The sequence below is a fragment of the Halichoerus grypus genome, chromosome 2 (genome assembly GCF_964656455.1).
Source record: "Halichoerus grypus chromosome 2, mHalGry1.hap1.1, whole genome shotgun sequence".
In the NCBI taxonomy this organism is placed as follows: Eukaryota; Metazoa; Chordata; class Mammalia; order Carnivora; family Phocidae; genus Halichoerus; species Halichoerus grypus.
This window is the reverse complement of record NC_135713.1, coordinates 197,814,618-197,835,891: the sequence shown is the minus strand read 5'-3', so window position 1 is coordinate 197,835,891 and position 21,274 is coordinate 197,814,618. Positions and strand designations below refer to the sequence as shown.

The following is a 21,274-nucleotide window of genomic DNA, read 5'->3' as shown; positions in this document are numbered from 1 at the left end:
CAATTTAAGTTATCTCATCCTTGATTTTATGTAGGAAAGCCACTTTTCCCCTTTACGCTTAGGGTTTATAGAATCAAGGAATGTTGAAGCTGGAAGGAGACTCCCATAGTTCATCTGCTCCAGCACATCTCAGTGTGTGTTCTATATAAGTCCAGGCCCAAAAGACACTCTATTAAATAAAAGTCATATTTGGATATGGGTATTCCAGCACTTTTCTTGGGTTGTAGTTCACACTAGGAACATAGTTCCAGTGGCCTGGTTTGCTTAGTAGGATCTCCTACTAAGCATCCATATGGATGGACACCTATTGGGTCCTGGATTCTCTAAAGCAAAAGGGAGTGGTGGACCACTCCTAGAGGGGACCAGCCATGAAGCCCTTGAAATTGTTTGCAAACTTGAGTCAGTGTTGTGTGAATGTGTGCGTTGTGTGTATATGTGCATGCATGTGCCCATGAGTATGTTTCCTGAGGGAGTGTCTGTAGCTTTCATTTTACAGGTATGACCAAAAATATGGATAAGAACCATGGGCTTTAAAGGGACATTGATTGGTGTGCCTTTCTGAGCCAAACCCCTCATTGTTCTCCTTCCAACTCAAACATTTTATCTGCCACAATCGATCACCATCCAGCTAATATGAAAAAATAAGATGCTTCACAGACAAAGAGTCTCGCTGATTACTTAGGAAGGTCATTTTTCATTTTCTAGATATGAAACACTAAGGACCAGAGAAGGAAAATATAACTTGCTTAGATCAGGCAGCTGGCCCAGTAGTGACTGCATCTTTCCTGTCTCTCTCTCCCCCTCCCTCCCCCCTCCCTTCCTTCCTTCCTTCTTTCCCCTCCTTCATTAACCAACACCTCACCAATCAACTTATGATTTGTTTCCCTAGACACTGCTAAACATTTGCTGAGGACCGAGCACTGTGTTACACATTTCCCCATTAAATGATATAGCAACCCGTCTGTTGGATATGACCATTCCATTTTTCATTTTTACCTTTCAGGTAAGGAAATTGAGGCTTAGAATTTAAGAAACTTGCCTAAGGTTGCCCAGCTAGCCAGTGGCAAAGCTGGGATGGGAAAGACCATTTTTCCCACCGCGGTCATTAGTGAGGCTGCTTTGTCTCACTTCTGCACATAACAGACTTCTGCCCCAGGTGAAAAGGCCACTATCTGCGACAGATGCTCCCACTCGCAGGGCGCCAGGCACAAGGCGGTCTCACCTGAGGCTCCGCGGCGTCCCACCGGGGCCAGACACCGCCCCCTGGCGGCAGATGGGCGCAAGCGCAGCTCATGCTAATGAGCCCGCGGCGCGGCGCGCTGATTGGCTGGCGCGGATTCCAGCGGCTTTCCCGGGGCGGGGGCCGAGGCCGAGGGAAGGGGCGCCGCCGGCAGCAGCCGCCCCCGCCCCGCGCTCCGGGCGGCCCTCCTCCTGCCGGGACGCCGGGGCGTGTGCGGGGCGCGCGGGTGCCTTCGCCGGGGGCTTCCCCTCCTGCGGTTCGCTCGGGTTCTGGTTCGGCGTTCATCGCGGGTCCAGGATGACGATCCGACACCAAGGCCAACAGTACAGGCCGAGGATGGCATTTCTGCAGAAGGTGAGCGCGGTCCGGTGCCCTGGGCCCTGGGAGGTGCGCGGGGCCCCAACTCTGGGAAGTGTCCGCGGAGATGCTGGGGAGGCGCGGGGCGCGTGGCCGGGAGGGGAGGGCATCCCTGTGGTCCGTTAGTGCTGCTTGGTGTTATTAAATGACTTATTTGCTGTGTGTGTGTGTGTGTGTGTGTGTTAAAGACTACGATAATTAGGTTTCCACGTAACCTGTTTGTAGCTGAGAATCTGAAGCCAAGGGCGATGGTCCGCTGGAAACTGGAAAACAACCTGTTACTCTGGAGAGGAAGGTGCCCGAAATCATTTAAGCCGAGGCTGTGTCAGATTTCAGGCAGAATCCTGATATTATCATAAGGTTCCCAGATGTTGAATTAACATTTTTTTTTTTTTTGCTATTTTTCGAATCCCACATTGCAGTATTTTTAAGTTGGAGTGTGTGTGGTGTGTACACATAGACCACAAAAACGGTGTGATTTGTAGAATAAAGGGACACCCTGCTCCCAGAGCCTCTAGATTCCTCATTCAAGTGTGTGTACTTGTGTATCTCAGATCTGTCTGTGTTGGCAGCAGGAGTCAGAGCCTTTCCCTTCCATTGCAAAGGCTTTCTCAGACCATGTGGCCAGGCACCCGGTATCCATCCCGTGGACACTTGGGATGTGGCATGCACCTTGTGGGGTGATGTGTTGGGTTCCGACTGGCTCCTTTTTGTTCTGGACTTTTGAGATAATCAGTGTCAGAGGAGATGGACAAAGGATTAGGTCCCAGGTCACTTGCCCAGCCTTCATCCCTTCTACAGCCGTATTTCACAGTGCAGTGTCAACCTTTTTAGGCTTATCTTGTTGAGTAGAATTAGCTGAATGCTTTGTGACAATTAAGAGCCCTGCTTTGAGCCCTTGGAGCTCAGCAGATTGGTGTAGTAGGTGACCAACTGTCCTGATTTGACCAGGACTTTCAGTGCTAAATTAACCTGGACAGTCCCAGGCATGATGGAGATAGTCGGTCAACACATAGACCACCTACTTCAAGAAGCTGGTGCATATTCCAGGTAGTAGAGGTGTGAGGCTCATCCATAAAAAGAATCCATTGAGCCTGTATCGCAGACACCAATTCCTAAAAGCAGAAGAAACCACCGAAGTCTGATATCTGAAAGCCATAAATCATCTTCCAGGATTCTCCTGGGCAGCTCTGGCTTGGGGGCTCAGAGAGCAATGGTCTGGAGACATTCTGTTTTCTGAATCTCGACACTCTATTCCATCATGACTGTTATCTGGTAAATTTTCCTCTCTTCACCTGGCCTTCTGGCTGGTGTCTTGGTTTCCAGACTCCCTCCGCAACCCCCAGCCTGCTTACCTCCACAGTATGCTTCATAAACGCATTGATTTTCATTCTTAAGCTAACGCTGATCTCCTCAGCCTAAAACCCTCCACTGGCTTCCCATGTTCCCGGGATCAAGTACAACCTGCTCAGCCCAGGCACTTGGGATCCTGCTTTGACCCATCTCTCTTTCCCTCCCACCGACCTGCCCTCCAGGGAAACAAAACAAAGCAGCCTCAGTCCTGTGCCCTCTCATACCTCAGGCTCCTCTCCTGGGAAAGCCCTTTCTGCCCTTCTCACCTGCCAACTTCCCACTCCTCCGCTGTGAAGGCCGGTTCTCCCCAGCCCCTGGAGCTGAGCCACTTCCTTCGCTGCCCCACAGACTGCCCACACCCCCAGGACTTCTCTTTCCCTTTGCCTTGTGGGGAGGGACCTGCCTGTCTGTGTGTTCTGAGGTCCCCAGTCAGGTCCCACCCAGAGCTCCTTAGAGCCGGTCTCAAGAGCCCTGCCAGGGGGTCCTTCACGATGAGCCAGCTGAACTAGATGTCCAGCCTTCTGGAGAAGGACCCAGACCAAAGGAATGTGGACATGGGTGCAGTGTCATTCGCTACTCAAGGAATATTCAATTAAATGTTCAGTGACTATTTATAATGTGTGCTCTGTCCCCGTAGTAGGGGCTTACTTGCATTATCCCAACCGGTCCACAAGTCAGTCATTATCATCACCATTTACAGAGAAGGAAACTGAAGGTCAGAGAGGTGACTTGCCCCAGTCATACAGCCACTAAGGGGTGGAACCAGGAAAAATACAGGACTGACCGTCATCTGTTGCCAAAATGCGATACTATGCTATGAGCTTGGGGCAGAGAGGAGGCTGTGGGAAGGCCTGACTTAAGTGCATGGGGGATGTGGAGCCAAGAGCCGAAGGATAAGTGGGGGTTCTAGGCAGAGAGAAAGAGAAGGATGTTCCAGGCAGAGGGAATGGCATGTGCTCAGTGTGTGAGTGACACACGGTGGACTGCTCCCTGTGGCTGCCACACGTGTGGGCTCCTGAACCAGTGCTGGCCGGTCCCCTCTGTGATGTCCAGATCACCATCCCTGCCAGTACCAGTCACTGCTGCCCTTGGGAAACACCGGGGCATTGACTTTTGTGGTACCACGTGGAGAAGCCTTCTGTTAGATGCTGTGCTTCCTGGTGTGGCTTCTGGCATCTGCTTTTGCTTGGGAAGGGAGCGCAGAAACAGAAATATTAGGAGATGTGGGCGGAGCAGGATATCTTTTGCTTGTATCCTTCTTTCATTCAACACGCATACATAACTGTGCGCTTATGTGCTAGGCGCCGTGCCAGGGGCTGGGGACCCTGTGGGGATTAAGACACGGCCCCTTCCCCCCAGAGCTTAGAGTCTAACAGAGAAAGACAGAATTATAAGTAAGGAGAGAAGTGTTCTCAAGATCGTGGCAGACCTCGTAAGAGGAGATACACACACACAAAGATACGCATCTACAGGTCACACAAAGTGGGGGATGGTCAGTTCTGCCTGGGGTGAGGGGGTCAAGTCACAAGGGGGGTTGTAACGGAGTTGAGGTATAAGAAATTAGTTTTCTTTGCCAGGAGGATGGGAAGATGAGCAGATGCAAAGAGGCAGATACAAAACAGATGTGTCAAACAGCACGCTGGTGTGGGAGAGCCATCAGGGGCTGGGGTAGCAGGAGGTCGTTGGGTGCTAAGGCTGCTAGTTAAGAAGGGCCCAGACCTGGGGGCTTTGGACGTTGTGCTGAGGAGTTGGATGCTTTCTGCGTTCAGTGAGAAGCCGTCTGAGGTTTTAAAATGAGTCGGTTTACGTGCTGGAAGGATGATTCTGGTTTGAGGGTCCAAGTGCTTCTCCACACTGGCTGCACTTATAATAGATCGATATCAAGTCCCCCGTCCTTAGAGTTTCTGATTTATTTACCAGGTAGTTAAGTCATTAAGTGCCGCTGAACCCAGGCATTGGTGGTTTTTTTTTTTTTTTTTAAAGATTTTATTTATTTATTTGACAGAGAGAGAGAGACAACGAGAGAGGGAACACAAGCAGGGGGAGTGTGAGAGGGAGAAGCAGGCTTCCCGCTGAGCAGGGAGCCCGATGTGGGGCTCGATCCCAGGACTCCGGGATCATGACCCGAGCCGAAGGCAGATGCTTAACAACTGAGCCACCCAGGCGCCCTCAGGCATTGGTGTTTTAAAAAAAGTTTCTGGGGGATTTGACTGTATGGCTGAACGGAAAGATCCTGGGGACGTTTGGCAAGATCTGGAGATATTTGGGGTTGTCACATCTGGGGACGAAGGTGCTGCTGGCATCCAGAGCATAAAGAAAGGCAGGGGTCCTGCTAGCCATCCCTCAATGCACAGGAGAGCTGGCCCCACAGTGAGGAATGGTCTGGGCCCTAATGTCAGTAGTGTTGTGGTTGGGGACGCTGGGCTGGAGGACGACACACTGGGGGCTGGAGACGTGCCAGTCGAAAGGCAGATGCCAGGAAGGCAGAGCCTGATGGTCCAGAGGGGAGGTTTGAGCGGCCCATGAGGCAGGATTTAGTGGGGCAGGTAAGATGCACCTCAGAAACAAAAGCAGAGTCAACAGAAGTTGGCTGCTATTATCTGGGGCCATCTAGAATGCATCCTGGGCCTTTGACCAAGGTGGGAAGAGCAGCAGGACTTGGGGAAAGACCCCTGAGTCCCGATGAGGGTATCGGCTCACGAGGGTGTGCGAGACGGCGGGGTGAGGTGGCGGGGCGTCAGCTGGCCTCTGGGTAGCCCTGCTGGTTAGCAGGAGCACCTTCCTGTCTGTTCGCAAAACGACCCGGTGGTTCTGGGTCACTCTGCCCCTCTTTGTGTAGAGAAGGACTGATTATTATCATCCCCCTGGGAGCCTTCTCCGGCTTGCAGGAAAATTCCAGGCCCGGAGATCTTGCACAGCGAGTGACAGCTCCTTAATGTGAGGAGCGGTGTGGGCGCGGAGGGTGGGATGTCGGGGCATCAAAGCCATCGTGGCTTCTCCTCTGGGATGTCGGGGTTCCCTCGCACGCCTGCAGTCACAGCACAGCACGTTGGCTTCTGAGAGAGGGAATGTGGGGCCAGCACCCCCCCACCCCTGCCCCTGTCCCCCAACACAGGGTCCCAGGTGGCCCAGCACCGCCTGGCCGTGCGCCATGTATTTGTGCCTGGGAAGGAGATTTGGCTGAGTCTGGTTGGGAGTGGGCCTTGACATTTGATGGTGGGGAACCGGCCTCTGCCTCATCTTCCGGGGACGCCCACGGGACACCAGGGGGAGGTGTGAGAGTTGGCAGCCTTTTGGAGTAGAAAGGCCAGGGCTTCTCGCTGGCTCTTTGGAGAACTTGGAAACGGTTGGGATTCTCTTGGAGTGGATGAGAGAATGCAGAGTCTACTCTTTTTTTTTCGGGCCGCCATGACAAAGTACCATGGGCTCTGTGGCTTAAACGACAGATACTGATTTCCTCACAGCTCTGGAGGCTAGAAATCCGAGAGCAGGTGTCGGCAGGGCTGGTTTCCTCGGAGGCCTCGCTCCTTGGCTTGCCGATGGCCGCCTTCTCCCCGTGTGCTCACATGGCCTTCTCTCTGTACGTACCCGTGTCCTAATCTCTCTTCTTATGAGGACGCAGTCATATTGCATCAGGGCCCTCCTAATGACCTCATTTTACCTTAATGGCCACTTTAAGACCCTCTCCCCAAATACACTCACATTCTGAGGTACTGGGGATTAAGGCTTCAACATACAAATTTTGCGGGGGACACAGTTCAGCCCATAACAGAGTCTTTCATTGTCTCCTTGGGTGACTGGGGAGACTCCTCAGAGGAATTTATCTGAGGAAAGTTCTAAGGAAAATTGATTGGAACTGCACCGGGCTGAACGCCCTCAAAGTGTTCTCGAGGTTCACGTGATGCTCCCTCCTCCCACCGGCCCTTCTTTTCTGTGACCGGTGACACACCTGCTGGAGAGAAATGTGACTCCCCTCATTGTGTTTTTAAAATAACTCTCATTATTCCTCCCCTGAAGATTATTTTCAAACTCTTTATAACTGGATTTTTTTTTTTTTTCCTTAACGTGAAGAGAAGGAATCCAATCCACCGGCTTTCTCTCGGAGGAATTCAGATTTCTCACTCATAAGGCAATTTCTCTTTCTTCTCCAATATCTGGGCCCCCTGTTTCTATGAAACACGGCTGTTTCATCCAAAAATTTTTTGAACAAATATGGGATTTCATCTGGCAGCTAATGTGGGAAAGGGGAGGCCGAAGCCCGCACCTCAGAAAATCAGGCACTTCTTGGAGTAGCCTGTAAATTTGCGGAAGGAGTGACTCCCGCCATCTGTTGCTTCTTGGTCCCCCGTGTTGAGGAGAAGTGCTGGGCTCGCCCCTTTGCTCCTTCACTGCTGGAAGCTCTAGGCTGACCCAGTGGCCAAGACGCTACCAAGACCTGACCCTGCAGAAGGCCAAGGATGGCAGCTCTGAATGGAGCCGAAATGGATAGTTTCTGTTCCCAAACAATCTGTGAGCCTAGAAAGTGTCTGGGCAGGTGCAGCCTGCCCTCAGGCTTGCTCCCCTGCGTGACCCTTCACCTCCAGTGCAGCTGGGTCAGTCTCTGTCGATCCCTCTTTTTAAAATTGTATTTTATTATGCTAAGAACACTTACTGTATCTACCCCCTTACATGTGGCAGAACAGATCACTAGAGCTTCTTCACCTTGCTTAGCTGAAACCTGATGCTTGTTGGTTGGCGACGCCCCCCGTTTCCCTTCCCCCAGCCCCTGGCACCACCATCCTACTCTTTGATTCTGTGAATTTAGGTATGCCACATAAGTGGGATCATGCAGTCCTTCTGTGACTGGCTTATTGCCCTTAGCAAAATGTTCTCCATAGCAGAATGTTCTCCGGGTTCATCCTTATTGTTGCAGAGTTTCCTTCTTTCTAAAGGCTGACCAATGTTCCATTGTATGTCTCTGTCACATTTTCCTTATTCATTTGTTGACAGACATTTAGGCTGTTTGCACGTCTTGGCTGCCATGAACACGACAGGGCTAATATCTCTTTGAGATCCCGATTTCAAGTCTCTTCAATATACACCCAGGAGTGGGATTGCTGGTCATTCTGTTTTTAATTTTTGGAGGAACCTTCGTACTGTTTTCCATAGCAGCTGCACCATCTTGCATTCCCGCCAGCGATGCACAAGGGTTCCAAGTCCGATCTCTTCACATTCCTGCGTAGAGAAGCCCAGGGCCTCCTCAGACCATCTGTACTCCCTCTATACTCCCTTGGAGTACACAGCCCCATCCTCACCATCTAGGAAGATCCTGTTCACTCTCCATGCACATTTTCTGGAGATCTTCTCAGCCATCCTTCTCGTCTCTTGGTTCCTATTGCAGTTAGCACCTTCCCCTTTATTTGGTGCCTAATTCAGCCTGCACTTGCTATCCACTAAATAGCCTGTGCATAGCACCATACTAAGTGCTCTTCATGCTGAATCTCAGATAATCTTCGTGACATCCGTCTGATGATATAGGTACTATTGTAATCTCTATTTTACAGAGAAATGAGTCTTAGTGAAATTTAGCAATTTACTTAGCTTCTACATTGAGCAGGGATTTGAACTGGGCTTTTTCTGCACCCAGATCTCTAGCATGTATCTTAGTTAACTTTTTATTTTCGTACAAATGTCTTCCCAGTCCTCTGTGGACTAGGAGAATGTCTTTTACCTTGTTGTATCACCCCCCTCACAGTGCAGCACACTTAATCATGCTCAATAAATACCTGTATTTGAACAGCGAGGAGAGCAGGGTTTTTATTCGCAGGCATCTAAACAGCCTGCATGCAAAGTTTCAAAGATGCATTAATTATACAAAAGCTACTAATATTAATGGTTCCAACCATAACCACTAACATGAATCTCTCCTGATAAAGTATATATCTTTTTTTAAAAAAGATTTTATTTATTTATTTGAGAGAGAGAGAGAGGGATGGGAGGGAAAGGCAGAGGGAGAGGGAGAGGGAGAAGCAGACTCCCCGCTGAGCAGGGAGCCCAACACCGGACTCCATCCCTGGACCTCAGGATCACAACCTGAGTTGAAGGCAGACACTTAACCGACTGAGCCACCCAGGCGCCCTCATAAAGTATATATCTTTATGAGTATATAACATATCTGTCCTTGTAAAACATTTTTACACAATTAATGAGATTCTAAGAGATTGCGAAAGCGTGTTAATTACCTGGGCATAGACTATCGCTGTCCCCATTTTACGGTAGAGAAAGGACATTCAGAGAGGTTCAGTGAAATCCCACAGTTAGTAGAGAACAGCAGCCCCATGGAGCTGTGAGAACCATGGGTTTCTTTTCTTTGTACCACAGCCACCATGCAATGTCTAAAGGACTGGTAATTGTAAAGGGCTGTACGGAGCGCGGGAGTGTTATTTTATTTAAAAGCAGGAGAATAATGATGAGATAACCCAGTTAGTTAAATTGGGGGGAAGCAGGTGAATCAGTGACCTGTTTTGGTTTGGGTAGCGGCTGGAACGTGGCCAGGTTGGGTTTGAGATGCAGCCCTCCAGGAGGATACATCCAGCTATTTGCAGGAGAGGGTTTCCGGACGGAGAAGGACGGGGAAGGTTTTCATTCCTACTTGCCCATTCGTATTCTGTGCTTCTGCTCCTGCTATCCCCGGAGCCATTTCCCCCACTTTCTGGTGCCTGATTCCTATTCATCTTTTTAAGATTCGCTCCAGGAGTCCCCACTCCTGACCCTCTCCTGGCGCTGTTGTGTTCTTATCAGACCCTGAACTCACCTTCATCACTGTACCTCCCACGTTGTCCCATAATATCCTTGCACCAGTGAGCTCCTTGGGCTCAGGGACCACATTGCCTTATCTTTGGTTTTCCAGAGTGACTGCCTGGTTGTTGAATGACTGATTGACCACAGTAAGCACACGGCAGGCTGGGAGATGTGTGGTTTCTTCAGGAGTGAGGGGTTTTCTGGGGGAACAGGAAGCTTGAAACCTCGGATACGTGAGGCTTTGTCAGTGCTCATGACAAACATTGACAGGAGACACACGTGGGTTGTCTTTTTTTAACTGTGCCAACCCATCCAGTTTGTTTTAAAATATCCTTCGGTTGATTTTACTTCCATTTAAATTTTTCAAGTGGAAAACTATTTTTTATTAATAAAATTAAAAAAACATAAAGAGCACCAGGGCCATCCTTGTGGATGGATGTCTTCCTGCATAAAGTTCGCTCTCCCTTGGACAGCTCACTGGTTCACTTTGCTTCACCTCTCTCTCCAATGCTCGTGACTAATTCGTATCTCTGACCCTTATCTCTTTCACGCTTGGGGCATTTGTTGCCTGTCACCCCCCAGACACCGTGGCGAGCTCAGTCAGCATTCCAAAGCAGGAGCTTTGGCTCTCCGAAGGCGCACCTTCTTTTTGGCACTTCCTACATTTTCTATTTTGGGAACCGGCAACTCTGAGCATAGGAGTTACAAACTTTGCCACCCTCACTGAACAAGTCAGTCACTTGCAAGTACAGTTCACTCGAGTTAACTAGGGCTCTAAGAGCGGTGCCTTCCTGTCGCCCCTGGCATTGCCTTCATTTACATATTAACTCGTGCACCAGCTGCGTATTGAGTCCCAGCTACGTGTCCGGCACTATGCCAGCATGCACGATAACAGCATCGGGCCGTAACGGACAGAAGACCTGCCCTTGAAGAGCTTACGTTCTAGGAACAAAGGAGACACACAGTAAACACTGTGATCAATAGGCAGATAATTTCCCATGTTAGAGGGTGAGTGCTCTCGAAAAAGCGAGTAGGGGATCAGGAATGCCAGGAGTTCAAGGTTGTAGTGTTAAGTAGGATGGTCAGGGTGGACCTCCTGGGCATGTTAGCTGAAGAAGGTGGTGAGTGAGTTAGTTACATGGGGAAGAGCAGTCCAGGCACAGGGAAAAGCCAGAGCAAAGGCCCTGGGGCAGAAGGCTGGGTATGTGCTTGGCATGGGCAGGGAGCAGCAAGATGGCCAGTGTGGCTGGATCGGAGGGAGCCAGCTGGGCGGTGGTGGGGGGAGAGTCAAGGGAGGAAGGGGTCCCAACCACATAGACCAGTAGGGGAACCCTGCCATTGCCTTGAGTGGAATGGCTGATGCAGGGTTTCGAGCAGAGGAGTGACACCTTCTAAAATAATTGAACGACTCTCTCTGGCTGCCCACCTGAGAAGATACCATGGGGCAGAAGTGGCAAGCGGGGAGCCCTGCCATTTCTTTCTGGGACCATTGCAGTAGCTTCAAATGGATCTCCCCCCTTTTCTCCTCCTTGGCAAACTTCCTCATACTTCAGTGTTCTTCTCTGTCGTGGGCCACATTTCCCGAGCTTGGGCAGAACCATGCCACCGCCCAGCAGTCGCTGCGGGAGCCCAGTGCACACTCCGGGAGTGGCCTTCGAGGCCCGTTGTGATCCGGCCCCTGGCTGTCGTTCCTGCATCATCTGCCCCCGTTGTCTGTCCCTCTCTCGCCCTGGGCACTGGTGTCTGTAGCTTCTCACTTTCTGTCCAGCAAAATCCTCGTTTTCTGAGCCTCCCCTTCTCCTCTGAGCCTGTGCAGAATCTCCAAGTCCGGGCACACTTCTCCGAGCTCCTGCACCCAGCAAGGGTGTGTGTGTCTGTGAATCACACGTTGAATCTGGTTGTGTTGGAATTACTCAGTGTCCAGCCAGGTCGCAAACTCCTCATGGACTCCCCTTCCCATCGTTTGCTCCCTCCGTGCTGCAGAAAGGGGCCTTGCTTGGCTTTTGAAACAGTTCTGGTCAGCTAGTGCTTTTGGTTCTGTTTTGCAGATCGAAGTCCTAGTGAAGGACATGCAGAACCCGGAGACGGGGGTCAGAATGCAGAGCCAGAAGGTTCTGGTCACCAGTGTCCCTCATGCCATGACAGGTAATGTATCTTGTGACTTAGTCTTGGCCTGGGACCATCCACACGCGGGGTTGGCCATCTGTAGCTCGAGGTCCACGTTCGGCCCGCGGCCTGTCAGCAAGCACGGATGCTTGATGTGTGGTGATAACTAGCAACTTCCCACACTGTGTCACTTAATACCCACGATCAAGTTCGGGGTCGATGGGACCATCTGCTTTTTGCAGATGGGGCCATGGACAAGCGGAGAGGTTCAGCCACTGGTCCCCCGGTTACTAAACTTGCACATGGCTGAGCTTGGATCTGACCCCAGCAATGTGACTCCAGTGTCCATCCCCTTATCCGCTGTCAGTGTGCATAAGCTACTTTCTTTCCTTGCACACAGGGCACACTTGGTTCCCGGGTTTGGGCGAGGCTGCCCACCTGTCATGTTTTTTCCTGTTCCTCCTGTGAGTGAATTTCAGCTGCCGTTGGAACAGGACTCAGGGGGAAGCCTTGGGTCTTGCATCAGCTCTGATACAAGCAAATTGGGTAATCAGCACCCAACTCCTTGGGTGGCAGGTGACCCAGGACTTCTGGGGATGAAGGTGGCTGACCTGGGAGCCTGCCGCGCTATTACACAGACCACGTGGTGCAGACGCTGGTCGCCCTGTAATCTTATTTGGTCTATTTTAGGAAGCAGTCAAATGGATGAGAAAACCCTCGGCTCCTTGGTGGAGAGCGCTAATCAGTCTGCTGTCTGCCTGGGTCTCTCTCTCTCGGTCTGCATACCTCTGAGTAGCATTCAAGGAGACCCCAGGTGGAAAGTCTAAAACACCCGGTCCTAGCTAGGAGTTTATGTAGGATTTGAGATGAAGAATTTTGCTTTAGGACAGCCAACCAGGGGTGAATGAAACTAAGAGCAACAGACGAGAACCCACTGAGAGCAATAATGGTGGGCATGTGGGCATAGACAGAGGTAATTTCTGGACACTTGTGCCCCCAGGCATGGAGAGGAAGATAAGAATTGTAGGTTGTCCATCCTTAGCCATGCCATGGGCAGGTAATTAAGCCCAGACAGTGTGAGTGGGTCATAAGGGCCTTCCCTGGAGGGGCCCGGAAGAAATGCCCCTTCACTACCACTGAGGAGGGAAGTATTTGGAAAAGTTTAGCCACAAGGACACAGGCAGTGGGGTCTCAGACCTGGCTCCTCCTTCTTGGTATGTTCTGTGGGCCAGTTCCCACGCAGTCAGGGCCAAGCTTGGCCTTTATAAAGCAGGCTGAAGTTGCTGGAACATGTGGTCATTGGTGTTTGCAAGATGGCATCTGAATTGGAGTGGTTGGTTCCAGGGCATCTTATCTTTCCTCGGAGTTGCTATTGCCCTCCTCCTCCAAGGAGCCTGTTCTGCTTATGGGGCTGCAGGGCCCAGGGTGAGGCGGAAGCGCACAGCTTCCTTGCGGTCCAATGACAGTTCTGGATTGTTGGTGGAACTTGGCTTGCTTTGGTCCTTAGATAAAACTGAATCCTTGGGGGACGGGTGGGAGGGGGGTGCTCGTTCTCTTCTGATCGCTCCTGATCTCCTCCCTGTCAGCCTCTTCTGCTTTTTTTCACACCAGTCTTCACTCTGCATTTTCCCCAACCAGCCCCTAAGACTTGCAGAGCCCAGGGCAAGACTACAGGTGGAGTCCACATCCCCTTGTCCAAAGTTACAAATCAGCCCTCAGAGTGTTACCAAAATACGTCCCATCCTCCTGATTTGACCAAAGTACCTTTACAATGACCTGAGAGGCCAGGTCTGAATTTAGAATTTTCTGACTCCTCGGAGTTCCGCCTGGGAACTTGGGAGTCTGGGAGAACCATCCCCTCACCCTTAGCTCATCCCCACGTTTCCTCCCATCTCTTGCTCTGATTTACCTTCACGTGACCAGGGTCCATCTGGAGCCCCACAGACAGCATGCCTTGGGTCTGGTTTTATTCCAGTGTTAAGACTTAGGCTGTTTACTTCCTATCTGATGACTGACAGTCCATGCGCAAATTGTTGTAAGGTAAGAAAATAAGTACTATCGAGGGTGTGTGGGGGAAGTTCAACGAGAAGTCTGGCTGGAGTCAGATCCTGGATGACCCTGAATCATGGGCTGCAGGGTTTGAAGTGAACATAGTAGGGGGCAGTGGAGGGGAGTCCCTGAAAGTTTGGAGCAGAAGAGGGACGAGATCCCAGCTGAGCCCAGCGGAGACCAGTCAGGCAACAGCGTGGAGGAGGGTGTAGAGGTCAGGGGATGTGCTTAGAAGCTCTGACAATGGCCAAATACTTCTGGTTTGCAGGAAGTGACGTTCTACAGTGGATCGCCCAGCGGCTTTGGATCTCTAATCTGGGTGAGAGCTCATCCGGCACCCCGGCAACAAGGACAGCTGTGTGTGCAGTGCCCCCAAAGAATCTCTGGAGGGTAGAGACTAAGCAGAGGCTTAACCTTTGTCTCTGAGAAATTGACATCAGAGAGACAAGGCATTCACGTGTAAAACAACCCGAATCAAAAATGAAGGCATGATAATCAGGGGGAAAAAAATAATTGTTTCATACAAAATATTGAGAGCACGTGAATAATGGGTAATTGGGGAAGAATCAGCCAAGACAGAATTCTTGGAGGGGGTGATGCACACATACAGCTGGTTTCGAAAGAAGGGATGCTTGTGAATTGTGGAGGGGAGCCCTGAGGGTCTGTCTTCCCGGGGGGGAACTAGCAGGAGCTGTGGTGTAGAAATGGAATGAATGAGACAGGGAGTGGGAACAAGTGGAAATTGGGAGAAATGACTTCAGCTGGGTGTGGAGGGTAGTGGAGGGGTAGGGATAGGAGTATAGTTGGCATGTTTGCAAATTGCAAGCTTTTTTAAAAAAAGATTTATTTATTTATTTGAGAGAGAGAGAGAGAGAGAGAGTGAGCAGGCGGAGGGCCAGAGGGAGAGGGAGAACTCCAAGCAGACTCGGCACTGAGCCTGACTCGGGGCTCGATTCCAGGACCCCGAGATTACAACCTGAGCTGAAATTAAGAGTCGGATGCTTAACCAACTGAGCCACCCAGGCGCCCCTGCAAATTCCAAGTTTTATCTGGGAGACAAGTAATAGGAAGCCATGGAGGATTTTTGAGCGTGGCAGTATGCATGATAATCATATGTAAGCTGGGATGTTTGCAGCAATTTGAGGGATGGATTGGAACAGAAAGAATCTGAGGAACAGACCTCCCACTAGAAAAAAAGGCTGTTGCTACAACAAGGCATAAAACATGAGGCTTGATGATGGAGGGAGTGAGACATGAAGAAGGAGGTATAGGGAGAAGGTCTTCTCAGGCTTTGGAGGCTGAGATAGGGGATGGGATGTGGGTTGGGGCCTTGGGCCTGAGGACTGGAGGGATGGAATTCTCTCTCAGTGATGGATGGAAAGACACCTGCTTCATTGGTGCCTCTGAGAAAGAGCCAGGAAAGTTTTCCTTTAACTGATGCAAATCCAGAAACAAGACTGTGTTTCCAAGCTCAGTGAAGGTGGGTGGGAATTAAAGTGAGGTGGGGGGGGAATGGAATCTGGACCTGGGATGCAAGCAGAATTGAGCTTGGGATAGAAGTTGACAATAAACTTGGCCTCCTCTTTGCTTTCCTCTTTGAGTGAGGAACTTTCTGTAGGTCAGAGACATTCCCTGCTCCTGGGGACTTCTCCAGACCCAAAGGGCCCAAAGAAGCTTCTCCAAACACCTGTAGTGGACCACCTGTGGTACCCATTAACATTTGGGTTCACTGGCTCCCCCTGGACTTAGGAGTTGTCATTCTCGGGGGTCAGGCTGTGGGAATCTTCCTCTTACCATGCTCCCCAGCTGATATTTGCCCATAGCCAAGTTCAGGAACCACTGTCCTCACTCCTTGATGAAGTGCTGTTAGGATGGGGGCACCTCTCCTGGAGTTTGGGGTGCTGTGTGGGGGTCGGGCAATGAGCTTCTGCCTTCTGTGTCTGCTCTTGACTTCCATGTCTTAACTGTTTCTTCTCAGAGGCACAGAACTTGGGCAACTTTATTGTCAAGTATGGCTACATTTACCCCCTGCAAGATCCCAGGAATCTCGTTCTCAAGCCTGATAATAGCCTCTACCGATTTCAGGTAGGTCTTGGCCTTGACCTTGGTGTTAATATGGGATTAATCTTATCTGAGAAGGTAATTGTGTGGTTTCATATCCTCACAGATCAGAACTTTAGAAATGGTGGGAGGGCTAAAGTAGTTTCATCTCAAGCCACAGGGCTGGGGGCCCAGGGGGACAGTCACAGCCCAGTGTTTAAGTATGGTTTCCTGGTTTCTTTTGTAGACGCCATATTTCTGGCCCACCCAGCAGTGGCCGGCTGAAGATACAGACTATGGTAAAACTCCAGCCCCCTATGCTTTTGCTAGTGCTTAGCATGCTGCTTATTTACTTGCCACATTTTGGTGACATTTGTCTTGCTGTCATCATGACCTTTATGTCAGTTCACATCTGTACTGGGAGTGTTCTCAGGGAAGGGAGCAGGGGTCTGCTGAGACTTCTTCCCGCCAAGCCAAGCACAGCAGCCTCATGCACATAAAGGCTGCAGATGCAGTTTTAAAATATGATGATGATGGAAAATGTCATTGTTTTCTTTTCCAGCCATCTATTTAGCCAAGCGAAATATGAAGAAGAAAGGGGTTTTAGAAGAATATGAAAAGGTACAGAGATGCTTTCAAGTACAAGTTGTTATAGTTGGAATAAAGTCTTGAGCTGTTTTTTTTCTCTTCCCCCTTTGCTACATCATATGTACCATCATCATCCATCCATCCATCATCTATCCATCTATCCATCCATTCACCATCCATCCACCATCTATCCACCATCAATCCATCCTTCATCCATCATCCATCCATCCATCCACCCATTATCTATCCATCCATCCATCCATCCACTATCTATCCAGCCATCCATCCACCATCCATCCATCCACCCACCCATCCACCCTTCATCCACCATCCATCCACCCATCCACTATCTGTCCAACCATCCATCCACTATCCATCCATCCACCAACCCATCCACCCTTCATCCACCATCCATCCATCCACCCACTGTCCGTCCATCCACCTACCATCCATCCATCCACTATCTATCCAAACATCCATCCATCCACCCACCCATCCACCCTTCATTCATCATCCATCCATCCACCCACTGTCTATCCATCCATCATCTACCATCCATCCACCATCCATCCACCCACTGTCTATCCATCATCCACCATCCATCCACCATCAATCCATCCACACATCCACCATTCATCCATCCACTATCCATCCATCCATCATCATCCACCATCCATCCATCTATCCATCCACCATCCATTCATTCATCCACAGTCCATCCCTCCATCTATCCATCCATCCATCCACCATTCATCCATCTATCTGTTTAGAAGCAGCTCCTGAAATAAATTCCTCTCCATGTCAAGCTTCAGTTTCTCCTGCTGTAATTTAAGCTCTTGCCTCAGTGACTACTGGACACACAATAACTACTAGTTCCTTTTGCTGTCCTAGAACAATGAGACAATTAATATGCATGATAATGGATATTATGTGATGAACAGATTTGAACTTGAGTTTGTGATGGGAAAACAATAGTGTAGCTTTTGTTTTAGGCCAGATGAGTCAGATTTCTCAAAGAACACACCCAAGCCCTCAAAAGGCTAGATTTCTGGGCAGACAGCATTAATCTTGCTGTGTTTTTATTATTTACAGACATATTTTTGGAAGAGCCAGCATCATGCCAATGTTAGGACTTGTCTTTGTGCATTTGTGATGCTCTGTCGTTGAATACTGAGTTTCTGTGTTTTCTCCCACTCTATTCTCCTCTTCCTAATCAGATTTGGGATATATTTATTTAAAAAAAAAATCCAAGCCAGGGTGTGGCTTTTGTTGTAAAGGCTTTTTGAGAATTTGGTGCTACCCTTTGAATGCATGTCTTTGCAAAGCTGGGATGGGAGATCATTTGGCTGGGGCTAGGTTGCTGCAGGGCCAGAGGCATGCCCTCAGTGACTTAGAGCTCTCTGCCCTCTGCACACAGCGTATGTCATGGGGCTTAGTGTTCTTTTCATTTTCCATTTCTAGGAAAATTACAATTTCTTGAATAAAAAAATTAACTACAAATGGGACTTTGTCATTATGCAGGCCAAAGAGCAATACAGGTAAGCAAAAGATGATGTTTGTCCACTGGTTGTCCTTCCTTCCTCCCTTCCTTCTTTGTTTCCTTTTATTCAAATAAACCTTTATTGGGCGTTATGTGTCAAACACTGGGCTAGGCCTGGGGAGTATAAAGGCACAGTCTGGGGTCAGGCGGATGAGCAAACAGGCCATGATGCTACACCGAAGTGAGTGCCTCACACAGGGGTTTCCAGAAGGAGCTGGAGAAACAACATTGAACCTGGAGGCTGCATAGGAGTTTCCAGGTGAACGATGGTGGTGGTGGATGGAGAGGAAGGGCGAGGTATAAGGAAGGATCTCCTAAGCAGACAGAACCAGAGTCTGGAGTCCAGGGAACACCTACTTGATGCAGTTCTGTGTGGCTGGAGCAGAGAGCATAGACCCTGGGACTGACAGAAGTGAGACCCGAGATGTTAGCAGGAGTAGATCATGAGACTGTTTTGTGCGAAGGGCCATGGGGAGCCATAAAAAGATCTTAAGCAGATTTGAGCGGTAGAACCACTCACTGCAGTTCTCATTTGCCTGCTGTCCACTTCAGAACGAGAGCCGGAAGTCCCTGGAAGGCTCTGCCTTGTCTCTGAGAGCCAGATGTAAACGTTAGAGAGAGTGGATCAGTCAGGACAAGGTCAGGTTGTCGTAACAAACAGCCTCCAGGTCCCGAAAGCATGAAACCACAGGTTCATTTCTTGCTTGTGTTACATGTCCACTGTGGGTTAGTGGGGGCCCTGATGTGCTTTGTGCCCACTCCAGAAGCCATGCTGAAGGAGCAGCACCATCCAGGCTTTGCCTGTTGCTGGAGCAGAGGGAGACAGAGCCTGTACGGGTCACAAGTGATGGATGTCACTTCTGTTCACAAATCATTAGCCAAAGCAGCTCCTCATATGGTTGTGCCCAACTTCAAAGGCATTTGGATAGGGATGTACAATCCTACCGTGGGCCTGCGACATAGGGGAGTCAGGAATATCTGGAGACTGATACCATATATTACCAAAATGGGTAAGTCTGGCTGGCCCAGGCTCACTCACTCTGGCAGGTCCAGTTTCTGGAAGGTCTACGTTTGCTGGTGCATAGTTGGGCTGGACAGTGGACTCTCATCAAGAGCCTTAGGATTGGAGTAGTGGGGATTAGTTAGGGCTCTCTAGAGAAACAGAAACAGTAGGATATATATGTATGTATGTATATTGAGAGACTTATGATAAGGCATTGGCTCACACAATTACGGAGGCTGAGAAGTTACAAGACCTGCAGTTGGTAGGCTGGGGACCCAGGAGAGCTGGTGGTTTAGGTTCGTCTGAAGGCTGGCAGGTTTGGGGACCCAGGAGCTGATGTTTTAGTTGAGAAGGCAGGAAGACTGATGTCCCAGCTCAAGGCCATCAGGCAGGAGGAATTCCTTGTCATTTAGGGGAGTATCATCCCTTTTGTTCCATTCAGGTCTTCAACTTAAAATACCCCCCTCTGAAAACACCATCAGGGGCACACCCAGAATAATATTTGACCAAATATCTGGCCATCCTGCAACCCAGTCAAGTTGACACATAAAATAAGCCATCAAGGAGGTGAGCGCTGTTATGCAGAAGTGCTGGGTCCGGAAACACAAAAATTCTAATGGCAGATGGCTTTATTGCCTTGAAGGGGGAATATCTGCTCTGAGGCTTGAGATTCAGGTAGAGGAGCATTACTCAGAGACCTGGCCTGGGCCTTTCACCATTGACATGTTTCTGCTTAGGTATGTTTGAGACAGAGCAGTTGGGGGGAATGCTCTAACTTCCCATCACTTGTATTTGTTCATAAGGCTTCATGGGGTGAGTCCTGTGTACTGTCTCCTTTCGTGTTGGTGAGAGGGTAGTGCTCACCGCAGTAATTCTTGTCACCTCTACATCCACAAATGGGGAAAGTGAGGCTTAGAGAGTTTAAACAGTCCGTGGCAAGGTCACTCTGTGAGGTAATGGTCGAGCCTGGGCTAGTATTACTTAGTTCCAGTCAGTGCACCAGTTTTGATTTTCTACTGGGTTCCACACTGGGCCAGAACCCTTTCATCCTCCTCCAGCTCTCTGCTCTGAGCAGGATAGCCCAGTGATCCTGAGGACTGCAGACCCTGACAAATGCCTTTCAGGACACGCTAGCTGCCTGTGCAGCTCAGGGCTATTCTCAGTGGCTCCCACAGGCCCCACCACTCGGGCCTTCGCCTCAGCCTAGATAAAGCTCCGTGCTGCCCATGTCATAGGACATCTTCTCCTCCATAACTTCTAGATGCCTTGGGATGAGAAATTCATAAAAGGCTGTCTCCTTCTGAGATCCTGGCTTTTCCCCACTAATTCCATTGCTTGACTCAAAGCCTGCCTCCAATTTCAGATATCGTGTCTGCGGTGGCTAATTTTGTGTGTCAACTTGTCCAGACCATGGTGCCTAGATAGCTGGGCCACCACCAGTCTAAGATGACACGGTGAAGTTATTTTTTTTTTTTTTTTCATTTTTGATTTTTAAGTAATCTCTATACCCAGTGTGGGGTTCAAACGCACAACCCTGGGATCAAGAGTCTCATGCGTCACCGACTGAGCCAGCCAGGTGCCCCTGTGAAGGTATTTTTTAGATGAGGTTAACATTTACATCAGTAGACTTTGAGTAAAGCAGATTGCCTCCATAGTGTGGGTGGGCCTTACTAATCAGTTGAAAGCCTTACGAAAAAAGACAGGATTTCTGAGGAAGAAGGAGTTCTGTTTCCAGATTGCCTTTGGACTCAAATTGCAACATCAGCCCTTCCCTGGGTCTCCAGCCTGCTGGTGTGTCCTGCAGAATTTAGACTTGCCAGACTACTCAATGTGTGTTATTCCTTAAAATAAATAAATTATGCCTCTATCTATCTATCTATCTATCTATCTATCTATCTAGTCTACTGTTTCTGTTTCTCTGCAGAACCCTGATTAATACAAACACAGGGTCTGACCACAAAATTAGGTTGGCCATATAGGTTGGCTCATGAGGTAGCCATTTTGTTATACTGAGCCTCTCCACACAGACCTCTTTTCTGAACCCCAGACTCAGTATCCAGCTACTTAACATCTCAGGATGATGTCGCACCTCAAATTTAACTTGTTCATATTGGACTGTTTCTCTCCCTCATACACCAAACCTCTTCCTCTAGTGTTACCCACATCAGTGCAGGGAACCCCATTTATCTCCCGCCCCCAAACCCCCATGCCCAGTGTC

General features: G+C 49.6%; 1 protein-coding gene across 6 annotated transcripts in view; it reads left to right on the top strand.

Annotated features, from left to right (window-relative positions):
* RGS9 (regulator of G protein signaling 9) overlaps window positions 1-21,274 on the top strand; it is a 74,987-nt gene that overhangs the window by 9,018 nt on the left and 44,695 nt on the right. For 4 of the 6 annotated variants that reach the window (XM_078065973.1, XM_078065971.1, XM_078065974.1 and 1 more), the window contains 6 exons: window positions 11,779-11,875; window positions 14,154-14,204; window positions 15,864-15,970; window positions 16,173-16,224; window positions 16,488-16,546; window positions 17,975-18,051. In XM_078065973.1, coding sequence (XP_077922099.1) covers window positions 11,779-11,875; window positions 14,154-14,204; window positions 15,864-15,970; window positions 16,173-16,224; window positions 16,488-16,546; window positions 17,975-18,051 — 443 coding nt within the window. Of the gene's footprint in view, window positions 1-1,384; window positions 1,595-11,778; window positions 11,876-14,153; window positions 14,205-15,863; window positions 15,971-16,172; window positions 16,225-16,487; window positions 16,547-17,974; window positions 18,052-21,274 lie in introns of those variants that run through there. The other 2 variants (XM_036082704.2, XM_036082703.2) reach the window with 1 other exon arrangement.